At 39.4% G+C, this 19,202-nt stretch overlaps 2 protein-coding genes across 3 annotated transcripts; both read left to right on the plus strand.

Moving 5' to 3' along the window:
- Positions 1-2,908: 2,908 nt before the first annotated feature.
- On the plus strand, positions 2,909-15,597 carry LOC107747249 (serine-rich adhesin for platelets-like). Of its 2 annotated transcripts, none has more exons than XM_016561699.1 (7): positions 2,909-3,033; positions 4,318-4,769; positions 5,669-5,833; positions 6,836-6,960; positions 7,078-11,952; positions 11,985-13,881; positions 14,049-15,597. In XM_016561699.1, exons 2-7 carry the CDS (start codon positions 4,326-4,328, stop codon positions 14,055-14,057), a joined length of 7,515 nt encoding a protein of 2,504 aa, XP_016417185.1. In that variant the 5' UTR covers positions 2,909-3,033; positions 4,318-4,325; the 3' UTR covers positions 14,058-15,597. The 2 variants fall into 2 exon arrangements, with proteins under 2 accessions (XP_016417185.1, XP_016417186.1); XM_016561700.1 differs by having other exon boundaries at positions 7,078-11,931; positions 12,324-13,881.
- A 535-nt stretch (positions 15,598-16,132) lies between these two features.
- On the plus strand, positions 16,133-18,554 carry LOC107747275 (androgen-dependent TFPI-regulating protein). Its single transcript, XM_016561743.1, has 6 exons — positions 16,133-16,264; positions 16,352-16,483; positions 17,411-17,512; positions 17,638-17,753; positions 17,837-17,988; positions 18,159-18,554. The coding sequence occupies exons 1-6, from the start codon at positions 16,133-16,135 to the stop codon at positions 18,188-18,190; spliced, it is 666 nt and encodes a 221-aa protein (XP_016417229.1). The 3' UTR covers positions 18,191-18,554.
- The last annotated feature ends 648 nt before the right edge of the window (positions 18,555-19,202 follow it).

Consider the following 19,202-nt stretch of genomic DNA (forward strand, 5'->3'; position numbering starts at 1 on the left):
ACTTTCATAAAGAATATCTCTTTGGATTTGAGACTTTAGTCTTTGCAACTTTACAGATCTTCTTTATGCACCAAGAGCTTGTAACACTCTAAAGAGAAAGGAAAAATTGAAATCGCATCATATGACCCCTTTAAGATAAGATCGACCCTCCCTCTAACACTCCTTACCTCTAACTTGCAACAGCAAGTAGCATTGACTGTGACTCAACTAATGGCTATTGATTATCAGATAACACTGTGCTTGTCAAGACATTTCATAGGGCATTAAAGATCTGTGATGAGCATAACAGGTATAAACACATGCGGATTAGCTGCGAAGTGATATCTGTAAAAACATGTGACTTCTGCACTTGGAATGTTTTTAGGTATGAGTTCACGTACATCTTCACCCTTAACACTGCTTGCAATATGTGCTTTAGGCGGTGTCTGTTGAAACAATGCAGGATTGTTCAGGCATGCACTTGAGAAATGACATCATATCCTGTAGCCCTCCCATAGCCATGTTTTATTTGGAAGGGAAACAAATACATATGCAATAGCATTATAGAAGGCAAGCTTTACAAACATTGGCTCAATAGCGGTTACTGTCAGATAAATATGAATTTGAGGCATTTGTGTAAAGACTATAAATCAAAGCCTGATTAAGATTTAAAGGAACCGTTTTTGTTTGAGGAGCTGTCAACTATATATATTAGCACATCAGTGCAATTTAAACAATTAAATTGTAATGTATGTGTTACATTTTTTAATCTTAATCAAAATAAATTGCCACACAATTGTACAATGCACACTTAAAATAGAGGTGAATATGACAATGAGGTTTGAAAAATGTTCAAGCATTTAGTGGCAAAGCATTGGCTGTAAAGTTAGAAGTGATTCCTCTTCAGGAACTAATCGCACAAAGATTATTCTCTTCCAGATAAACCACACAGAAGACCTTCTGGCGTAGAAATGATGTGATTTCATCTCCGTTGCTAATGGTGACGCTGGCATACACATAAAGGTCACACCCTTATTCTGAAACTCTGCAAACAAGATGTTAACAATAGCGCTGTGTATATGTTATTTTAGAGCATTTTGCTTCCAGCAAAAACGTAATGCACATTCAGCACATGTCCAGTCAGATGTTTGAGCCAAATGAAGAAACATTTGTAGTATGTTTTGATAAACTGCACAATTGTAGTATGTTTTAAAAACGTGGTCAGTCCAATCGAGTCATGACTTCCACAGATCACCTCCTTTAAACTGAAAATTCTGTCATAATCTATACCTGCCCACAAGTCGCTGTGAACTTAAATTACTTCTTCGTGTATAACATGAAGGGGAATTTTACATTGCATTTCAAGGAACATGCATACTGATCAATGATTTAAAGTACAAGCAGACATGTTCATATTATGTGTGTCCTTATATAAATATATAACATGCATAGTGATATATTATTATCTATGTATAGCACTGTAATGTTACTACCCATTTCATATTTCAGTTTTGTTCACATAGACTATATATTTTTCTTTCTGACCTTGCTGTCTTAACAGAAGTTATTCTGTTCCAGCCTAACAAGTTCAGGCTCATTTGACCCCATTATTTTATCTGCACTTCGATTGCACACACTAAGATAAAATGTTTGTCATATACAAAGTAAAATCAATCACTGGTTATCCAGGTAATATATTTAACATATAGAATGTTCATAACAGTTTTATGGCTTTGTCCAAATACATTCTTGTTAATTGGTATTATTTGTGCATTAATTCTTCAGTAAGATAAAAATGTATAGCTATTGCATTGTTTGCTATTGAATTAGTTGAGAGGGATTAAATTAAAAGCATTAAATGAATTAATTACTGATGACTTTAATAATATGTTTTGTATTTTTATAAGTGTCTGAAGATCTGTGTTATTGCAGGTGGAAGTTTTCTGTGACCTCTGACTGACTGTATGTTCGGCCGACACATATTCTTCAATTTGTGTGTATTTGAGCTCCAGATCAAGTCTTTGTTATCAGGATCTTGTGTTAAAGACTGACTAGGATTGAAAATTATTAACTTTGCATATACCCTAATACTCGTATGGAAATCAATGCTATGGAATCAATCGTGTCATGAATGAAATCTGTCTGTCCTTAAAGGAGTCATATAATGCGATTTCAATTTTTCCTTTCTCTTTGGAGTGTTACAAGCTCTTGGTGCATAAAGAAGATCTGTAAAGTTGCAAAGACTAAAGTCTCAAATCCAAAGAAATATTCTTTATAAAAGAAAGGAGTCAACCACGCCTACCTAAAACGGCTCGTTCTAACACGCCCCCACATATTTCTCCGATCGCAAATGCAGACATGGTTTTATGTTTACGTGGCGCGATGCAACGCAACGTGTAAAAAGACAGTATAAGTCATTATAATTCGTAATTATGTCCCCACTGGATGCAACGAATGCCTCGTTTATAATGGGTTTTCATGTTTTTGAATCATCGCTCCGGCCTGACAGGGCATCATAACAGTATGGTAGGGGTGTAAGATTTCCGTCACACGCTTGAGGTATTTGGCCAATCACAACACACTGGATAGCTGGCCAATCAGAGCACACCTCGCTTTTCAGACCGATGAGCTTTGTAAAAATCGACGCGTTTCAGAAAGGCGGGGCATAGAGGAGAAACAATAATGTACAGTATGTGGAAAATAATGTGTTTTTTGAACCTTAAACTGCATAAACACATTTCATTACACCAAATAATGTTCTTTTTAGCAACATCATATGACCCTTTTAACTTCTCAGAAACTCACGCAAGTGAATTGTCTTTTGAAAAGATGGACAAACGCTTGTTTTGAGTAGGACTGTATCATTCTTTTTGTCTTGCTCACGAACACAAACAGGTTTTGCCTGTGTGTGCGTGTATGCGTCTGTGTTGGCTGAGATGTTTTCCTCTTCTTCCACTGGAGTGAAAGTTACTGCGTCTGTCGTTCGTCATGACGGTCTTGCATCGATGAAGGGGTTTTACACAGAGAATTAAGGGAAAGCTGCACTTTAGATTGGTAAGTCGACTTTAAATCTATGTGAGGAAACTTTACCACGTCATTGTAGTTCATAATTGTACTTTTTTTGTTGCTTGGCAGTAGCCTAAGTTTTCTAAACTTGGAGAGCTTCACGATTCGCGACTACAAATTACGGAGTCGCGTCGATTCTCATGAGAAAGAAAACATGACTGTGATTAAGTTATCAATCGATGATTTGTACTTAAATAAATACAAGAGAAAAATTTGAAAAGTTCAGCCCATAAATGGTGGTCTCTCTGTTGTTGTGACACACCCCAGAGGTTGTTGAAACAGATGAGATCTTTACTCGAACCATTCAGATTAATTTTGATTGATAACGTGCAGGATTCGTGCTTTTCGTGTAAGTAATATTTCAAGTAATATTTGGCTGATATTATAATAGAATTTGAAAGTCCAGAGTTAATTTTGCTTGATGTGTTAACTAAAATTACTTAAAGGTGTCTTTTAGACTTGAAATGGACTCCGTGATCGTTTATTTTTTTTCTTCTGTTTTAGTATCCATGTAGTATTTAAACCCTTCAGACACACGGGGACACAATTATGACTAAAATTTCTAGACCATAATGACCATAAATCACCATAACTGATAATAAATAGGCCTGCATTCAAAATAAGTTTGTGACCATTTTAGCAGTTATTTCTAATATATATAATAAAAAAGGTGTAAATGAATGAATTGAAATCATAGTATGATATTATGACTTGTCCTACTTTTATTAGTAGTTTTAGGAATGTCACATTCGATTTCGGGGTTTTTGCGACATTTATTGAGTTAGTGACATCGATTCTTAAGTTTGTGACCATTTTAGCAGTTATTTCTAAATATATAATAAAAATAAAAAAAAATTTCGGGGTTTTTGCGACATTTATTGAGTTAGTGACATCGATTCTTATTGATTTGGATGTCACTGGATGACTATACATAAATAAATAGCATTTAATTACTCAAAAAATGTTCATCATTGAAACAGACATTGGGTTATGTTTAAAAAATCTAAGAAACAAAGACTTCTTATATGTTTCCATTTATGTGAGCAGTCTTTTTTTTTTTATTTAAACAAATTTTATATGTATCCAGCATATTTTTGTTTGTTTGTTTGTTTATATCAAAATGTGTGCATTTACAATAATCCAGCCACATGTTTGATTTATGTTTAATGTAACTATGGAAGAAAACAGAGTGGTTGCCCTCATGTGGAATTAATGTGCATTACCATTTTTCTGGTGTTAATTATTCTCTTAACTCTGTCTGCATTGGTGCAGGTGTAAATATGGCTCATCGTTCCCAGTGCTCCTCTGCCGGGGACAATCCCCTGGACCCCAACTACCTGCCCCCTCATTACCGTGAGGAATACCGATTGGCGATTGATGCCCTGGTTGAAGCTGACTTGGAGGGCTACTGTGGGTTTCTTCAGGAAGCAGATGTAGTTGATTTCTTATCCCGTTCAGAGATTGAGTATATCAAACACATGGTGCAGGCTCCGCATCGCACCGCCCAACCAGAGAGGAGATACATGGCTGAAGATGTAGATGGCTCTTCTGACACTTACTGGCCGGTACATTCAGACCATGATGCTCCGAGCCTTGACTTAGGCTGGCCACAGCAATACAGATTTGTTGGACCCACTGAGGTCACTACATTGGTGAACCCGTCTGACCCCGAGATGCCCAGTATCAAGGAGCAAGTCCGCAGAATGATCAAGAATGCACAACAAGTGAGTTTTGCATGCTGTTCAAGTGCAGGAATAAGATATTATTAGTGCATGACAGAAGTCAGTAAAAACAGACTGTCTTCCCTTATTGCTCAGTGATTTTAACCACTTTGGTACTGTTTTCACAAGCAGTAAGAGCTTAGTACAGCAAACTGGTCACACTAGTTTCACAGCTGGCCTTTCATTCTAAACTTGACATAATGACAGCTATTATGCACTCATTAGGGTTGTAGTATATAATTAGAACTTTGGTTTAATTGGCAAACACAACTGAATTAACTTCTTTAAATTTAGACATTATAACTTCCAGTTAATTCAACTGCAAACAATACAAGTTTCTTGTTTCAGTTTGCCTAAAGGTGCTAAATGAAAAATGCTGATTTTATGCCAAATTGACACAAGATCTGTAATGTAATATCATAATAGTTGGTGTGATTAATGATGGCATGAGATGGCATACAATTACATGCACTGTTGCCTAGAGTAATGTCATTCACAGTATGCCTCTGTATTGTAAAAGTTCTGCAGGCTTGTTTTTTTTTTCTTTTTTCTCCAAAATGTTCTTTTGTTAGACTGAATTCACAGTTGAGGCAGTTTGAGTTTCAGATTTTTTTCTTTTTCTTTTACTTTGGCAGTCTCTTTCATGAACTAGACATGTAAAATAGACTGGGCCATCATTGTTGACAATGTGGTAAACCGAAGTCTAAGTAAACATAAAAGTAGACAGTCTTTCCTGTCCTCCACCACTCTTCATCTGATATTGACCTCTTTGTCATTTACTGTATATATGGTTATCCTGCAATGTTGACATTTCACAAGCACAACCCCCCCCATTCTGATATCATGTCATGCAATGCATAATGTTTTTCTGTGAGTAATATATTTTTTATTTCTTGTTCTAGGTTATTGCTGTGGTGATGGATATGTTTACAGATGTTGACATCTTTGCTGATATCCTTGGTGCAGCGACACGTGGTGTGGCTGTTTATGTTCTTCTTGATGAACTGAATGCTCACCATTTTGTTGGGATGGTGAACAACTGTAGGGTGAATCTGGATGAAATAAAAGTAGGTACTTTTCATAGGTGTTTATCTCTACTTTTCATAGGTGTTTATCTATATTTAAGTTGAGTAGTCCTTAAGAGAGTTTTTTATAGCTATTTTCTAATGATTTATAGATTTACTACTTTATAGAATTTACTCAAAATCAGCATATATATTAATGGCTGTAACAATGAGGGTAGTGTAGGCAAGGTCGGATCCAATTACAGCCTTTTATTCAAACAAAGAGCGTAGTCAGACAGGCAAAGGCAATACACCAGCAAACAGTGTCCAGAGGGCAAGGCAAGAGAATAATCCAACACAGGCAATAGATAATAACGATGTTAGGTTCTTGAACGAATCGTTCTTTTGAGTCGGTTCTCAGAAAGTAACCAGTTGAGCCGGTTCACAAATCGAACTGAATCGAACTTTAGGTCTGGGTTGATGACGCAGGACGCACAGCCGAAGTAGCACGTCCAACTCAAAAAGAATAAAGGCAAGCAGCAAATGATCAGAGGCGAGATAAACAGGCTAGGGTCAAAACAACAAGGCAAAGAAAAAAACAAGACTAGGAAACAGGATACTAGGAAGCGCTTGGTATGGCAGCTAGGATAATCAATACCGAGCACCTGTATGTGAGTGAGTGCAACCTTTATAGTGTCCAGGTTATTGGAAACAGGTGAGGGTGTAATCAGAGGGGATCTTGGGAAATGGAGTCCAGGGTGAAAGTCTGAGTGGCGTGTGTGGCAACCTCTGGTGGTGAGAAGGGAATGGATCGTGACAAATGGCCTTAGCATTATTTTTGAATGAAACAGAAATATCATGAAAATTATATAAATATAATTTCCTATAATAGAAATAATAGGAAAGTACTGTTGCATACTTATTTTGAGTACTTTGTATGAACAATATATGTGAGCATTATTAAGACTTTACTGTTTTTACCATTAGATGGTACACTTTAAAAGACACTTAATATTTGGTTGTTTTAAATTAGCACAAATTAATTTATATACTTTTCACTTGCAGTTCATGCGGGTAAGAACCGTGTCCGGTAGTACCTATTACTGCAGAACAGGAAAGACCTTCAAAGGTCAGATGATGGATCGCTTTATTCTGGTAGACTGCAGAGCTGTTTTAAGTGGTAACTATAGGTAGGTACATTTTATCTTTTGACAGTTATTTGCAAACCATAAAAATACCTTATATGCGTTTTTGGTGTAGTCATTTAATATGTGTTGATTAATATATTTTCTCACTTTGTGTTGCAGCTTCATGTGGTCTTTTGAGAAGATACATCGCTGTCTTGCTCATCTATTTCTGGGACAGCTTGTAACCACCTTTGATGAAGAGTTTCGGATTCTCTTTGCCCATTCAGAGCCACTGTTTGTTGAAAATGTTTTGGCAAATATGCCACACTATGGTGGTGAACCTGAAAGCGACTACAACACAGAAAAGGCCCACATGTTTAACAGACAATATCCAACTATGGACATGGAATGGGCTGGACGTACTACAGAAGATCATATGAAATTGGGTTACAAAATGTTACCCTTTAGGAGTGAATCCATCCACAGTGCACCAGAAGCAAATCCCTCAGTTCAGAGGCACATGAACCTGCATGCTGCCCAGCAATATAGAGGGGACCATCAATTTATAGAGCATGGAAGGCAAATGAGTGGACCAAATGAAATGGTTGGCTTCAAAAGACATAGCTACGGAAATATACCTGATTATGAATACATGCCTCCTCAAAACCATCCAACAATGAGAGGAAACCAGTACATGGAGGGAGCAATGCCGCAGGGCGGCCACTTTGCAAGGGAACCACATATTTACCAGGGAGCTGGATTACAATCTGGTTATGACATGTATGGAAGGTTTAGAGGCCAAGGCCAACACATCGATCAGTTTTCAGGGCCTGTCTACCCTCATGAGGGAGATGAGGCTGAACCACCTGGAGCTTATGACCATATTCAAAGATACCTGCAGTCTCAACCTGCTATGGAGGAAGGACATGGTCCAAGAAATGTATTACCACATATGCAGTCCAATCTCAAGAGACATAGCATGGGACAGTCTTATACATGTCAGACCTCCCCAACACAACCAAACCCGCCAGAACAGAAACGTTTCCTCAATGTAAACCGCAAACCACAGGATGGGAGTCAAAAGCAAGGCCTGCGGGACTGGAGGATCAGCTCATACCTCAGTGCAAATGATGATGCAGGAGAGCTGGATTTAGCTGAACTTGAAGGATCCACTGCATGTGATGACATTCCATGTTTTACGCAGGAAGCTCCTTGTGGCCCCGTACGTGCTGAAATTAGACCAGGAAATAGAGAGTTTAACAGGATACCTTCACCTAGAGAAAATCACACGTTTGTCCAAATTCAAAATGATTCTATTGTGCCTGACAGTTTAGCTAATCCTCCATCTGATTTATCACAAATAAATATCAAAACAACACCAGCATCAACTTCAGAGTCTTCTTGCACCACTGAGGGTGACAAAGCGGAGGAGACGCAGAATAGAGAAACTAAAGAGACTAACCAGATAAGTGAAGAGTTCCTCAAAAGGAAACCCAACCGACCTGTCCAGAGGAGTTCCAGACTGAGACACTCGCTGATATTCAGTTCAAATCTGGAGTTGCATACGTCAGAAGAGATGAAAGATACTGCTGGAGAAAAAGATGGGGATGAAGCTTCAAAACTTTCAGCTCGTGTGTCACAAATCTTAGATAAAAGGAGGACTGGTTCTCCATTTCAACCATTTCAGTGGAGCAATTTTGTAAAGTCAGCCACATTTGATAACCCCGAGTCTGCACAACCTGAGAATGAACTGAACAAAATGGGTGAAAATTCTGATGTAGATAAGGTTGAAACCTGCCAAAATATTCGAAAGAATTCATTAAAGGGTGATCTGCAAGAAAAAGACCTGCCTCAAACAGTTCCTGAAAAAAATAGCCAAAGGGATGAATGTCCATCTAATTTATTGCAAAAGCCATCTTCTTTCATAGATATGAATGACCCTGACTATAGACTGAGGTATTTCAAAGAGTTAGCAGCCAAACGCAAGCTTGCAGCAGCAAAGGCTTCTCAGAGCAATCCGATGAAAGCCACCCAAAAGTTTACTCTACCAGAGAAACCTTTAGCTAATAATGCAGATAAAAAAGGGCCTGTTTTCAAGACCCCAGAAACTCCACGCAAGTCAAAAAATACCCCTGCCACAGTAACAGAGATCAAAGAAACCTGTAAAGACACCAAATGTGAGGAATCGAGTAAAGACATCCTACATAGAGCCACTGATGCTGAAAAAATTAGATTTAAGAAAAAACTTGCAAAAGAGTCTGGCTCAACTTTAACAAATTTCAAGGAAGACATTGATCAAGCTCTAAAACCTGTTGAAGTGGCAAGAACAGTATCTACAGCTAAAGACCAGACACCCCCCATTTTAAACATTTTTTCACAAAAGTCGCTCTGTGCCTTACAAAATCAAGTAGATTCTGTTGCATTAGATACTACCTTAACAGAATCTGGTCTCAACCAATATCATATTCCTAAAGAAACAGATCGCTCCCATGCCTTTCTGACTGAGAGTTGTCTGCCTGTAAAGTTACCACAGACAAAGTGTGTGTCACCACTATGCTCCACTCCAAATGAGGGAAGTCTATCTGCAAAAGACTCACAGAGCCTACCCAATATTTCTAGCACATGTTCTGATACTTTGCCTCTTGATTCTAATTCAGCAGCAAACCTTGCAATTGTAGATACTTGTGTACCTTCAAAGAATGACCACAAAGATACAGTTCCCTCCCCAGCATTTTCTACAACTGGAATTAGTTCCACCGAACACCCCACTGCAATAAAGGCAGACTCTTCTCAACACCTCAGTGAAACTGGGGCAGATTTTTCTAGACACTTCACCGCAGTAGGGGCTAAACCATCTACAGCAGAAAATGTGCATTCCCAACACCACTCTGCAACAGAGAAAAACTCTTCTCAACAGCATACTTTAATGGAAGCAGACTCTTCCATACCACCCACTACCACAGAAAGTGAACCCTTACAAAAATCTACTTCAACAGAGGCAGACCATTCTCAACACACTCCTGCATCTAAAACAGACTGTTTTCAACAGCCTACTGCAGTGAGGAAAGACTTTTCCCTGCACCCCACTGCTACAGAATGTGGAACTTCACAAAACGTCCCTATTACAACAGAAACTGATTCTTTCCAACAGCCAACTGCAGCAGAAAGTGAATCGTCATATCACTTCACTACAATTAAAGCAGCCTCTTTTCAACAGCCTACTGAGACAGGAGAAGACTCTTCTCAGCCCCCCATTAAAACTAGGACAGACTATTGCCAACAATCCAGTGGAGCAGAAAGCGAATACTCTGCAAAACACACTGCAGTGCAGACAGACCCTACTACAGCAAGAAATAAATCATCCCAACAGTACTGTCCAGTATCCTCAGACTTTTCCAAACATCCCCCTGCAGTGGGGGCAGACACTTCAGAACACCTCACTGCAGCAGAGATGGACTCTTCTCAGCTGTCTGCTGCATCTGTGGAAGACTCTATGCAACACCACGTGGCAAAAAAAAGTAAACATTCCCTAAAACCCACTGCATCAGGTACACAACCCTTCATGCAGCCAAATGCTTCTGCTGAAGCCTCTTCACAACATTCCAGTGCAATGGAGACAGACTCCTCCCAGCAGGCCACTGCGACAGCCACAGACTCTTCTCAACACCCCACTGCAACAGCCACTGATTCTTCTCAGCAACCCATTGCAAAGGAGACAGACTCTTCTCAAAAGCCTATCGCAATGGAGACAGACACTTCTCAGCAGTCCACTGCATCAATGGTAGACACCATCAAAGAGCTAAGTGCATCCGAGGCAGACACTCCCCAGTCCCACACTGCAACAAAAAGTGTCCTTTCCACAGAACATTCCAAACAATTACCTTTATTGGGGGCAGGCTCTTCTCAACAGCCCACTGCCACAACCAAAGGTTCTACCCAGCAGCCCACTGCAACAGTCACAGACTCTTCCCAGCAGCCCGCTGCAAAAGAGATAGGCTCTTCCAGGAAGCCGGCTGCAGCAGACAAAGACTCCTCCCAGAAGTCCACTTCAACAGACACAGACTCTTCTCAGCAGCCCACTGTAACAGTCACAGACTCTTCAGACACAGACTGTTTCCAGCAGCCCACTGCAACAGTCACTGACTCTTCAGACACAGACTCTTCCCAGCAGCCTACTATAACAGTCACAGACTCTTCAGGCACAGACTCGTCCCAGCAACCCACTGCAACAGTCACAGACTCTTCAGACACAGACTCTTCCCAGCAGCCCACTGCAGCAGAGATAGACTCTTCCAGAGGGCCCACTGCAGCAGACACAGACTCCTCCCAGAAATCCACTTCAGCAGGCACAGACTCTTCCCAGCAGCCCGCTGCAACAGAGACAGACTCTTCCCAAGAGTCCACTGTAAAAGACACAGACTCTTTCCAGCAGCCCATTGCAACAGAGGTAGACTCTTCCCGAGAGCCCACTGCAGCAGACACAGACTCCTCCCAAACATCCACTACAACAAAAACAGATTCTTCCCCTGAGCCCACTGCAGCAGTCACAGACACTTCCCAGAAGTCCACTTCAGCAGGCACAGACTCTTCAGACACAGACTCTTCTCAACGGCCCACTGTAACAGTCACAGACTCTTCAGACACAGACTCTTCCCAGCAGCCCACTGCAATAGTTACAGACTCTTCAGACACCGACTCTTTCCAGCAGCCTACTATAACAGTCACAGACTCTTCAGGCACAGACTTGTCCCAGCAACCCACTGCAACAGTCACAGACTCTTCAGACACAGACTCTTCCCAGCAGCCCACTGCAGCAGAGATAGACTCTTCCAGAGGGCCCACTGCAGCGGACACAGACTCCTCCCAAAAGTCCACTTCAGCAGGCACAGAGTCTTCCCAGCAGCCGGCTGCAACAGAGACAGACTCTTCCCAAGAGTCCACTGTAAAAGACACAGACTCTTTCCAGCAGCCCATTGCAACAGAGGTAGACTCTTCCCGAGAGCCCACTGCAGCAGACACAGACTCCTCCCAGACATCCACTGCAACAGAAACAGATTCTTCATAGTTACAGACTCTTCAGACACCGACTCTTTCCAGCAGCCTACTATAACAGTCACAGACTCTTCAGGCACAGACTTGTCCCAGCAACCCACTGCAACAGTCACAGACTCTTCAGACACAGACTCTTCCCAGCAGCCCACTGCAGCAGAGATAGACTCTTCCAGAGGGCCCACTGCAGCGGACACAGACTCCTCCCAAAAGTCCACTTCAGCAGGCACAGAGTCTTCCCAGCAGCCGGCTGCAACAGAGACAGACTCTTCCCAAGAGTCCACTGTAAAAGACACAGACTCTTTCCAGCAGCCCATTGCAACAGAGGTAGACTCTTCCCGAGAGCCCACTGCAGCAGACACAGACTCCTCCCAGACATCCACTGCAACAGAAACAGATTCTTCCCCTGAGCCCACTGAAGCAGTCACAGACACTTCCCAGAAGTCCACTTCAACAGTCACAGACTCTTCCCAGCAGCCCTCTGCAACAGAGACAGATTCTTCCCCTGAGGCCTCTGCAGCAGTCACAGACACTTCCCAGAAGTCCACTGCAACAGAAATAGATTCTTCCCCTGAGCCCACAGCAACAGTCACAGACTCTTCTCAGCATTCCACTGTAACAGACACAGACTCTTCACAACAGCCCACTGCTAGAGTCACAGACTCTTCAGACACAGACTCTTCCCAGCAGCCTGCTGCAACAACCACAAACTACTTCCAGCAGTCTTTTGCAACAGAGACAGACTCCTCCCAGCAGCCCGCTGCAAAAGAGACAGACTCTTCCCAGACACACACTGTAACAGCCACAGACTCTTTCCAGCTGTCCATTCCAACAGAGACTGACTTGTCCCAGCAGCTCACTATAACAGAAAGTGGATTTTCCCAAAATCCCACCAAAATGGAGACAGACACTTCCAAACATCCTATTAAAACAGAAAATGAATCCCTTCAAGACATCACTGCAAAAAAATCTGACTGTGTGAATGAGAAAAAAGATGATAACTTATCCGAAGCCTTTAGCAAACTAATACCCATTCTAGAGGCTAACATTACTCAAAAAGACAATAGCATATCTCAAAATGCAGTTATCACAGACTTAAGTTCCCCAGCTGAACATTCACAATCTGATACTGTTACACCTTGTGATAGCCAAGTGGAACTAAACCAAACACAAGCATGTATAACTCATACAGTAAAAGACACAGACAATGGTGCTTTAACTAGTCTTGATTCAATGGAGGTGAGCTCAACACATCCTCAAGGTTCACCAGAACCTTGCCTGTTCTCGGATGAGATCAACTCAACTCAGGGAATAACACAATTACAATCTAGCTTATCATCAAATCCTATGGAATCTAGCTGTCAAAAAGACTCAAAGCCTGAGAAAACAGATGAGCGCCAGAAATCTGACACCATTACGGAGCAAACTCAGGGTCATGATACTTCAGCTATAGATGCAGGGCCTCAGATAGAAGTTTCTACAGCAATAGACTCTAACGGGGTTGATAAAATTAAACAAACAACACCAGAGGTAGAAAACACTGTGACTAAAATTGCCGAGGTGTCAGAAAAATCACATTTGACTGTTCACAGTAATTCAGAAAATAAGTCTTCTGTTGCAGAGAATGCAAAATCGATTGTGTCTGCCCATCAGACATCTACTGCAAATGTTATCTCTTGCAGCAACCTTAGAGATGACACTAAAGTTCTTTTAGAGCAAATTTCAGCAAAGAACCAAAGCAGATCTTCCCTGTCCAAGCAGACTCTTGCTGCACCCAATGAAGCCAAAAAGGTTGAGGTTAGCTCTGCAGATAAATTGTTCTCAAGTTATTCAGGAAGGTCCTGGTCCTCCAAGACTACACCAGAAGAGCGGGAGATGTTACTACAAAAGATGGAGCAAATGCGTAAAGAGAGGAAGGTCTACAGCCGTTTTGAAGTATGTTGTAGGATTGTTTCATACAATTTCAAAATGTATGAAAATATTGTCTGTCGCATAGTTTCAATGTCCGAAAGCACAATATCCAAAAGACTGAAGTTCAATGTTTAAATGTAAATTCACATTTCCTTACATTACTCAAGCATTTGTATTTGGTGTTTTCACAGGCCTCATGAATTAACCCATTGGAAGAGGGGCTCCACTGATGAACAATAAGAGGGAAGCGATTTTGCCAGATCTTTTCTTTCTTAAAGTCTTACCTCATAACTGTGAACCTGCACAAACTTGGATTGAAGTGTCTTATAACTTCTGATTATACCAAAGAGTGCTGCCTATATTGAGAGAGTGGAAATCCCTGCAGGGCTTAACAAGTTATGCAGATGATCTGCATGACAGGAACTTTACCAGCTGGAATAAGCTTTTGATAGGACAGGTATTTCTTAGTGTGTATATAAATAATAGAGCTGTGAAACACATTTCTAAATCTAGTGTAGTTATTGGGAGTTCTATATCTAGAAATTATGATCTGTTATAAATACTGTAAATAGAGAGTTGTTTACCTAACAAAAACAAGGAGTTCCTTAAAAATGGAGCTGCCAGAGACAGAGCATGTGAGCGATGTGGAGTGGGGGAGGAGTTGCATGATATTGCCAGGAGCAAGGAGCAGGTTTTCTGAAAGTCTCCAATATCGTTCTGATACTGCTCCATCATGTTAACAGAGTCAGACTATTGTTCGTGTTTCAATACAGCATTCAACTTTTCTCCAAGTATTTTTTCATTTAATATTGGTATTTTGTGCCCAGATGTTTTTCATTGATATTAAAAGCCAACACTGAAAGAACTTCATAGTGGATCAGTAACTGGCCACACATTTTTCTATGTAGTGAACTTGAAGCAGTGAGCAGCAGGAAACGGAAAACATGGAACAAAGTGGAGCTGGAGCAAAATGATCACAGGATGCGAAATTGTTCAGTCATATGGTCTGGCGAGAGAATAGAAAAGGACATTCCACTAGAAGATTAATTTAAGTGTTTACTAGTCCATCAGTTGATTGTGTAAACCAAAGGTATTGCACTGTAAAATACATTCTGTTGGTGTTGATGCACAATGGAAACTCCTAAAGCATGTTTTTGAGTCCACGTAACATATTAATGAGGATAACATGCAGCACGTTTTACTAAAAGGAGTTTCTCAATATACCAAATCGATACAAAAATGTGCAATATTATGAATTTAGGATGAAATACTGATTTATTTAAATTGTGAAATATGTTTGTCAACATTTGTCAGTGTATTAAGGCTTGCATCTGTTTTTGATGGAGGTTCTCATAAGCTACATGTGTAGAGAACCAATATGTTCCCACCTGTTCCAAAAGTTGTATGTTTGAATCATGTTTAGAGCAAAATGAGTAATACTACAATGATATAAACTAAAATAAAACTAGAACATAAGACATGTTCTTCAAATATTAATATCTCAAACGTGTGTTATTTGCTTTTGTCGGAACAGTTACGAAACAAAATGCTCAGTGGGAAGGAATTTATCACACAGACGGAAAAAAAATGTGTTTATTAATCTTCTGATGAAAGAATAGTTTACACAATGTCTGTTTTTTGTTAAATCTGTAATCATTCCCCTTTGGTACCATTATGGGTGTTTTATATGGGAACAAATTGATAGTTGACTCAAAAATAAAAATTCTGTTATCATTTACCTTCACGTCATTCCAAACCTATGTGACTTTCTTCTGTGGAACAGAAAAAAAACAGGTGAAACGTGATAAATGATGACAGTAAATGGGGGCTTACAGACCATGTTACAACAGGTAAAATACTTTGTAGTTAGTACTTTGTAGTTTATGTGACATCACTGATCTTTAATTAGCTACTTGGGCAGGTTATGAGTCATGCTGCAAAAATGTAAGCCATGCAGTTATGCTTAAATTAAACCAAATTACAGAACATATTTTTTTTAGCCTGTGATATTTAAGAATGTGTTACATAATTGTGCTTGGAATGAAGAAAAAATACTTTGTATGTATGACAACACCAGAAAAACACAAGGCCCTTTGTGAGTATTTGCACTTTTATAACACCATGTCAATTTAGGCTAATCTCTCAATATGAGCTTTATTCTCATAAATCCGAATTAGTTCCCCTGGCATTTCTTAAAGTCTCCTGCAGCTGAGTGGAGAACTCAGATCATGGTGATGAAATTTGTATTTCGGCAACAGACTGTAAGACTGTAGACATGACTGGCATGTTGACATGCAGCTGGTATATCTTTGTCATTCAGTCTGTTTATGCAAAACGAAATTCAGATATACCACCTGGGATGTTTGTCTATGGCGGACCCTGGAAATACCTCACATTTTTAAACCTGGTAAGGTGCCACCCTTGTGAGGACACTTTTAAAATTGTTCTGATAGACACACTACTGGAGGTTGCTTGTAAATGTTTCATTTCTCAGTTCTTACAGATAGTGTTTTTTGGACTGGCATCTGTGAATGACCTTCCGCCTGTGGGGAAAGGCTCCAAAATGTCACTTCTCTGCCTTTGCAAGGACTTGCTCTTTTCTGTCTTTGCGTTTCCAGTGGGAATGGTGAGTTTGGATATTACTTATTATATTTTTTTCCCTGCTATAATAGAAAACAGGTGCCAAAACTGATGTAGGCTACTACTGTTTCATGTATTTAATATGCTTCACGTGTGAAGAGTGCGTTGTGCCAGTGATCTAGAGATTAAATTAGTATACAATCTCAGAAAAAAAGGTCCATGGTTCATGGGGCGGTGCCTTTTCAAAAAGTACACTTTTATATTTACTCCTAAAAGACATATTAGTACCTTAAAGGTACATATTAGCCTAATATCTATCGAGTAAAAATTACTACATGAAGTCTACATTTTAGTAGTCTACCTTTAAAAAGTGTACCGCCTCAGTGACAGCTTTTGTACCGTTTACAGTGTACAGTTCAGGGGTCTGAACAAGTGTTGCTCAATATTGTTGTCAGGATCATTATTCCTATTATGCTTTCCGATTTAAAATAGAATAGACCAAACCATAAATGGTCAAATCAAATTTGTATACTCAAATTAAATTCAATACGAAGTACTGTGGCAGCACTTAAAGGTCTTTAAAAGAATACCATAGTGCTGCCATGGTACTCCAATGGTGATTGTTTGGTACTTTTTTGTTAATAATTACAGCAGTATAAAAAAAATTGGATATTACAAGAATCAAAGATAAGTGGATCTAGATCTTCACTTACTGTTGTTGAATAGAGTCCATCAGAACCCATTAAATGCTGCTTCTTCTAGATAGACATTTAGATTTAACAGAAATGCATAGAAATGTAACCAATGAATGTGCACCATCTACTGGTGGTTAATGGTAATAACGCTTTTTTAATGCATACAAATGCATAAGATTGAATACATATCAGTTCTTCAAGCTTAAATAAGTAGTTACTTTACAATTGTGTGCATATTATTATTATTATTGTTATTTATTTATTTTAATTGTTTTAAGTTTGTAGTTCTGCTGTTTTGGCTGATTTTTGCCTATGATCGACAACTGGTCTATCCAGCTTCAATGGACAGCCTCTTCCCTCCATGGATGAATCATGCTATGGTTTGTTCCCTATAATGTATGATACATTCTAAAAAATGTCAATTAAATAATCTTCCTTCACAATTAAATTGACCTTTTGATCCATAGACTGACAAATACGATGACTTTGTATGCTCGACTCATAGCACACTCTTGTTCTCCCGATCGTGTTTGGTAAGATCCTGGTGGAGCCACATATCTATCCTAAAACAAAGAATGGTTTGGCTGCTTTGAGATTTGTTAGTGTTGCTTACTTAGGATGGTGAGTTATGATTATGTGGGTGACTGTGCTAGTTATGCAACTATTTGCCAACAACACTAATACATTTTCTCCCTCTCTTTTAGGGTGGTTTGGGTGTATCTAACAGTGGGAATCTGGGTTTACCCTATACTGGGGCTGTTCAGCAGCTCAGGATTGACCGTCTTCTTCTTTTTTAACATGCTTGTGCTGGCGCTGCTGTACTTACTGGGACAAACTTTGAACCGTAAAGTTTGGGGTAAGAAAAGAGCAGAATCATGTTTCTGTTAGTCGTTATGTTTCTGAGTTTTATTTTCATTATATATTTTTATCTATTGGAATATTCGTGAGAAATGTTGTAGCAGCTACAGTATATAAATACTTAACCAATACCAATATACTAATTAATATTTCCTTTTACTCTCACAGGGAAAGAACATCCAAAATTTACGAGAACATGATGACACATGATTCCTGTACAAGTGCTCTGGTGAACTGGCCTTATGAATATCTGATATGAACCATTTCCAAGTGATTTGAGTGGCGTCAGTGCAGATGTCTGATGTTGCTCATTTGTAATAAGTACACTTGCATTATCATAGTTTTGTATATATATATTTTTTTATCTGTGACCACTTCTGCTAATGTAAATTTGAAACTACAATATGTATCTGATGTTATAGACATTTCTGGGAACTTGCACTGATGATGAAGCGAGTGTCCTGTCCTCTAACATTTATTGAACAAGTTAAATCAAAAACTGCATATGTGGTAATAAAAAGTCATATATATTATAATATATTAATATAATAATATATTTATTTCATACTAAATATAGTTCAGATCTATTAACATATATACTGACATACTCAAGACTTACTAATATAAAAATTATAATTAAACTTTATTTGGAGTACTTGTGCACAATGCACATTTCTTAATATTAAGCCTAAAATGTGTTTTAATGTCACTGTTGATGAGGATTGTTTGATATTTGAATAATATCAGTCTTTAAATGGAAGATATTTAAATGTGCCTAAAGTATACTTGCAATAGTTCCACTTTAGCACAATCAAATATACTTCAGTATATCTTTAGTTGGAATTCAGCACTCCTTCCGCCCAATTAAAGTACAAAATTAAGATAGTTGTTCCAATTTAGCAGACTTTAAAGGGTTAGTTCACCCAGAAATGAAAATTCTGTTATTAAGTACTCACCCTCGTGTTGTTCGAAACCCGTAAGACCTTCGTTCATCTTCGGAACACAATTTAAGATATTTTTGATGAAATATGAGGGCTCTCTGACCCGTCACTTGTGGACGTGCGTTCACGACAGTATCATGATGCGAGCGTGTGGCGGCGCTGACCCAGATCCGGCGTAATGACGTCATCACGCTGGATCTGGGTCAGCGCCGCCACATGCTCGCGTCATGATACTGTCGTGAACGCGCGTCCAAAGTGACGCAGTAGAGAC

The sequence above is a fragment of the Sinocyclocheilus rhinocerous genome, unplaced genomic scaffold, assembly GCF_001515625.1.
Source record: "Sinocyclocheilus rhinocerous isolate Xijiao unplaced genomic scaffold, SAMN03320098_v1.1 scaffold1069, whole genome shotgun sequence".
NCBI classification, from domain to species: Eukaryota; Metazoa; Chordata; class Actinopteri; order Cypriniformes; family Cyprinidae; genus Sinocyclocheilus; species Sinocyclocheilus rhinocerous.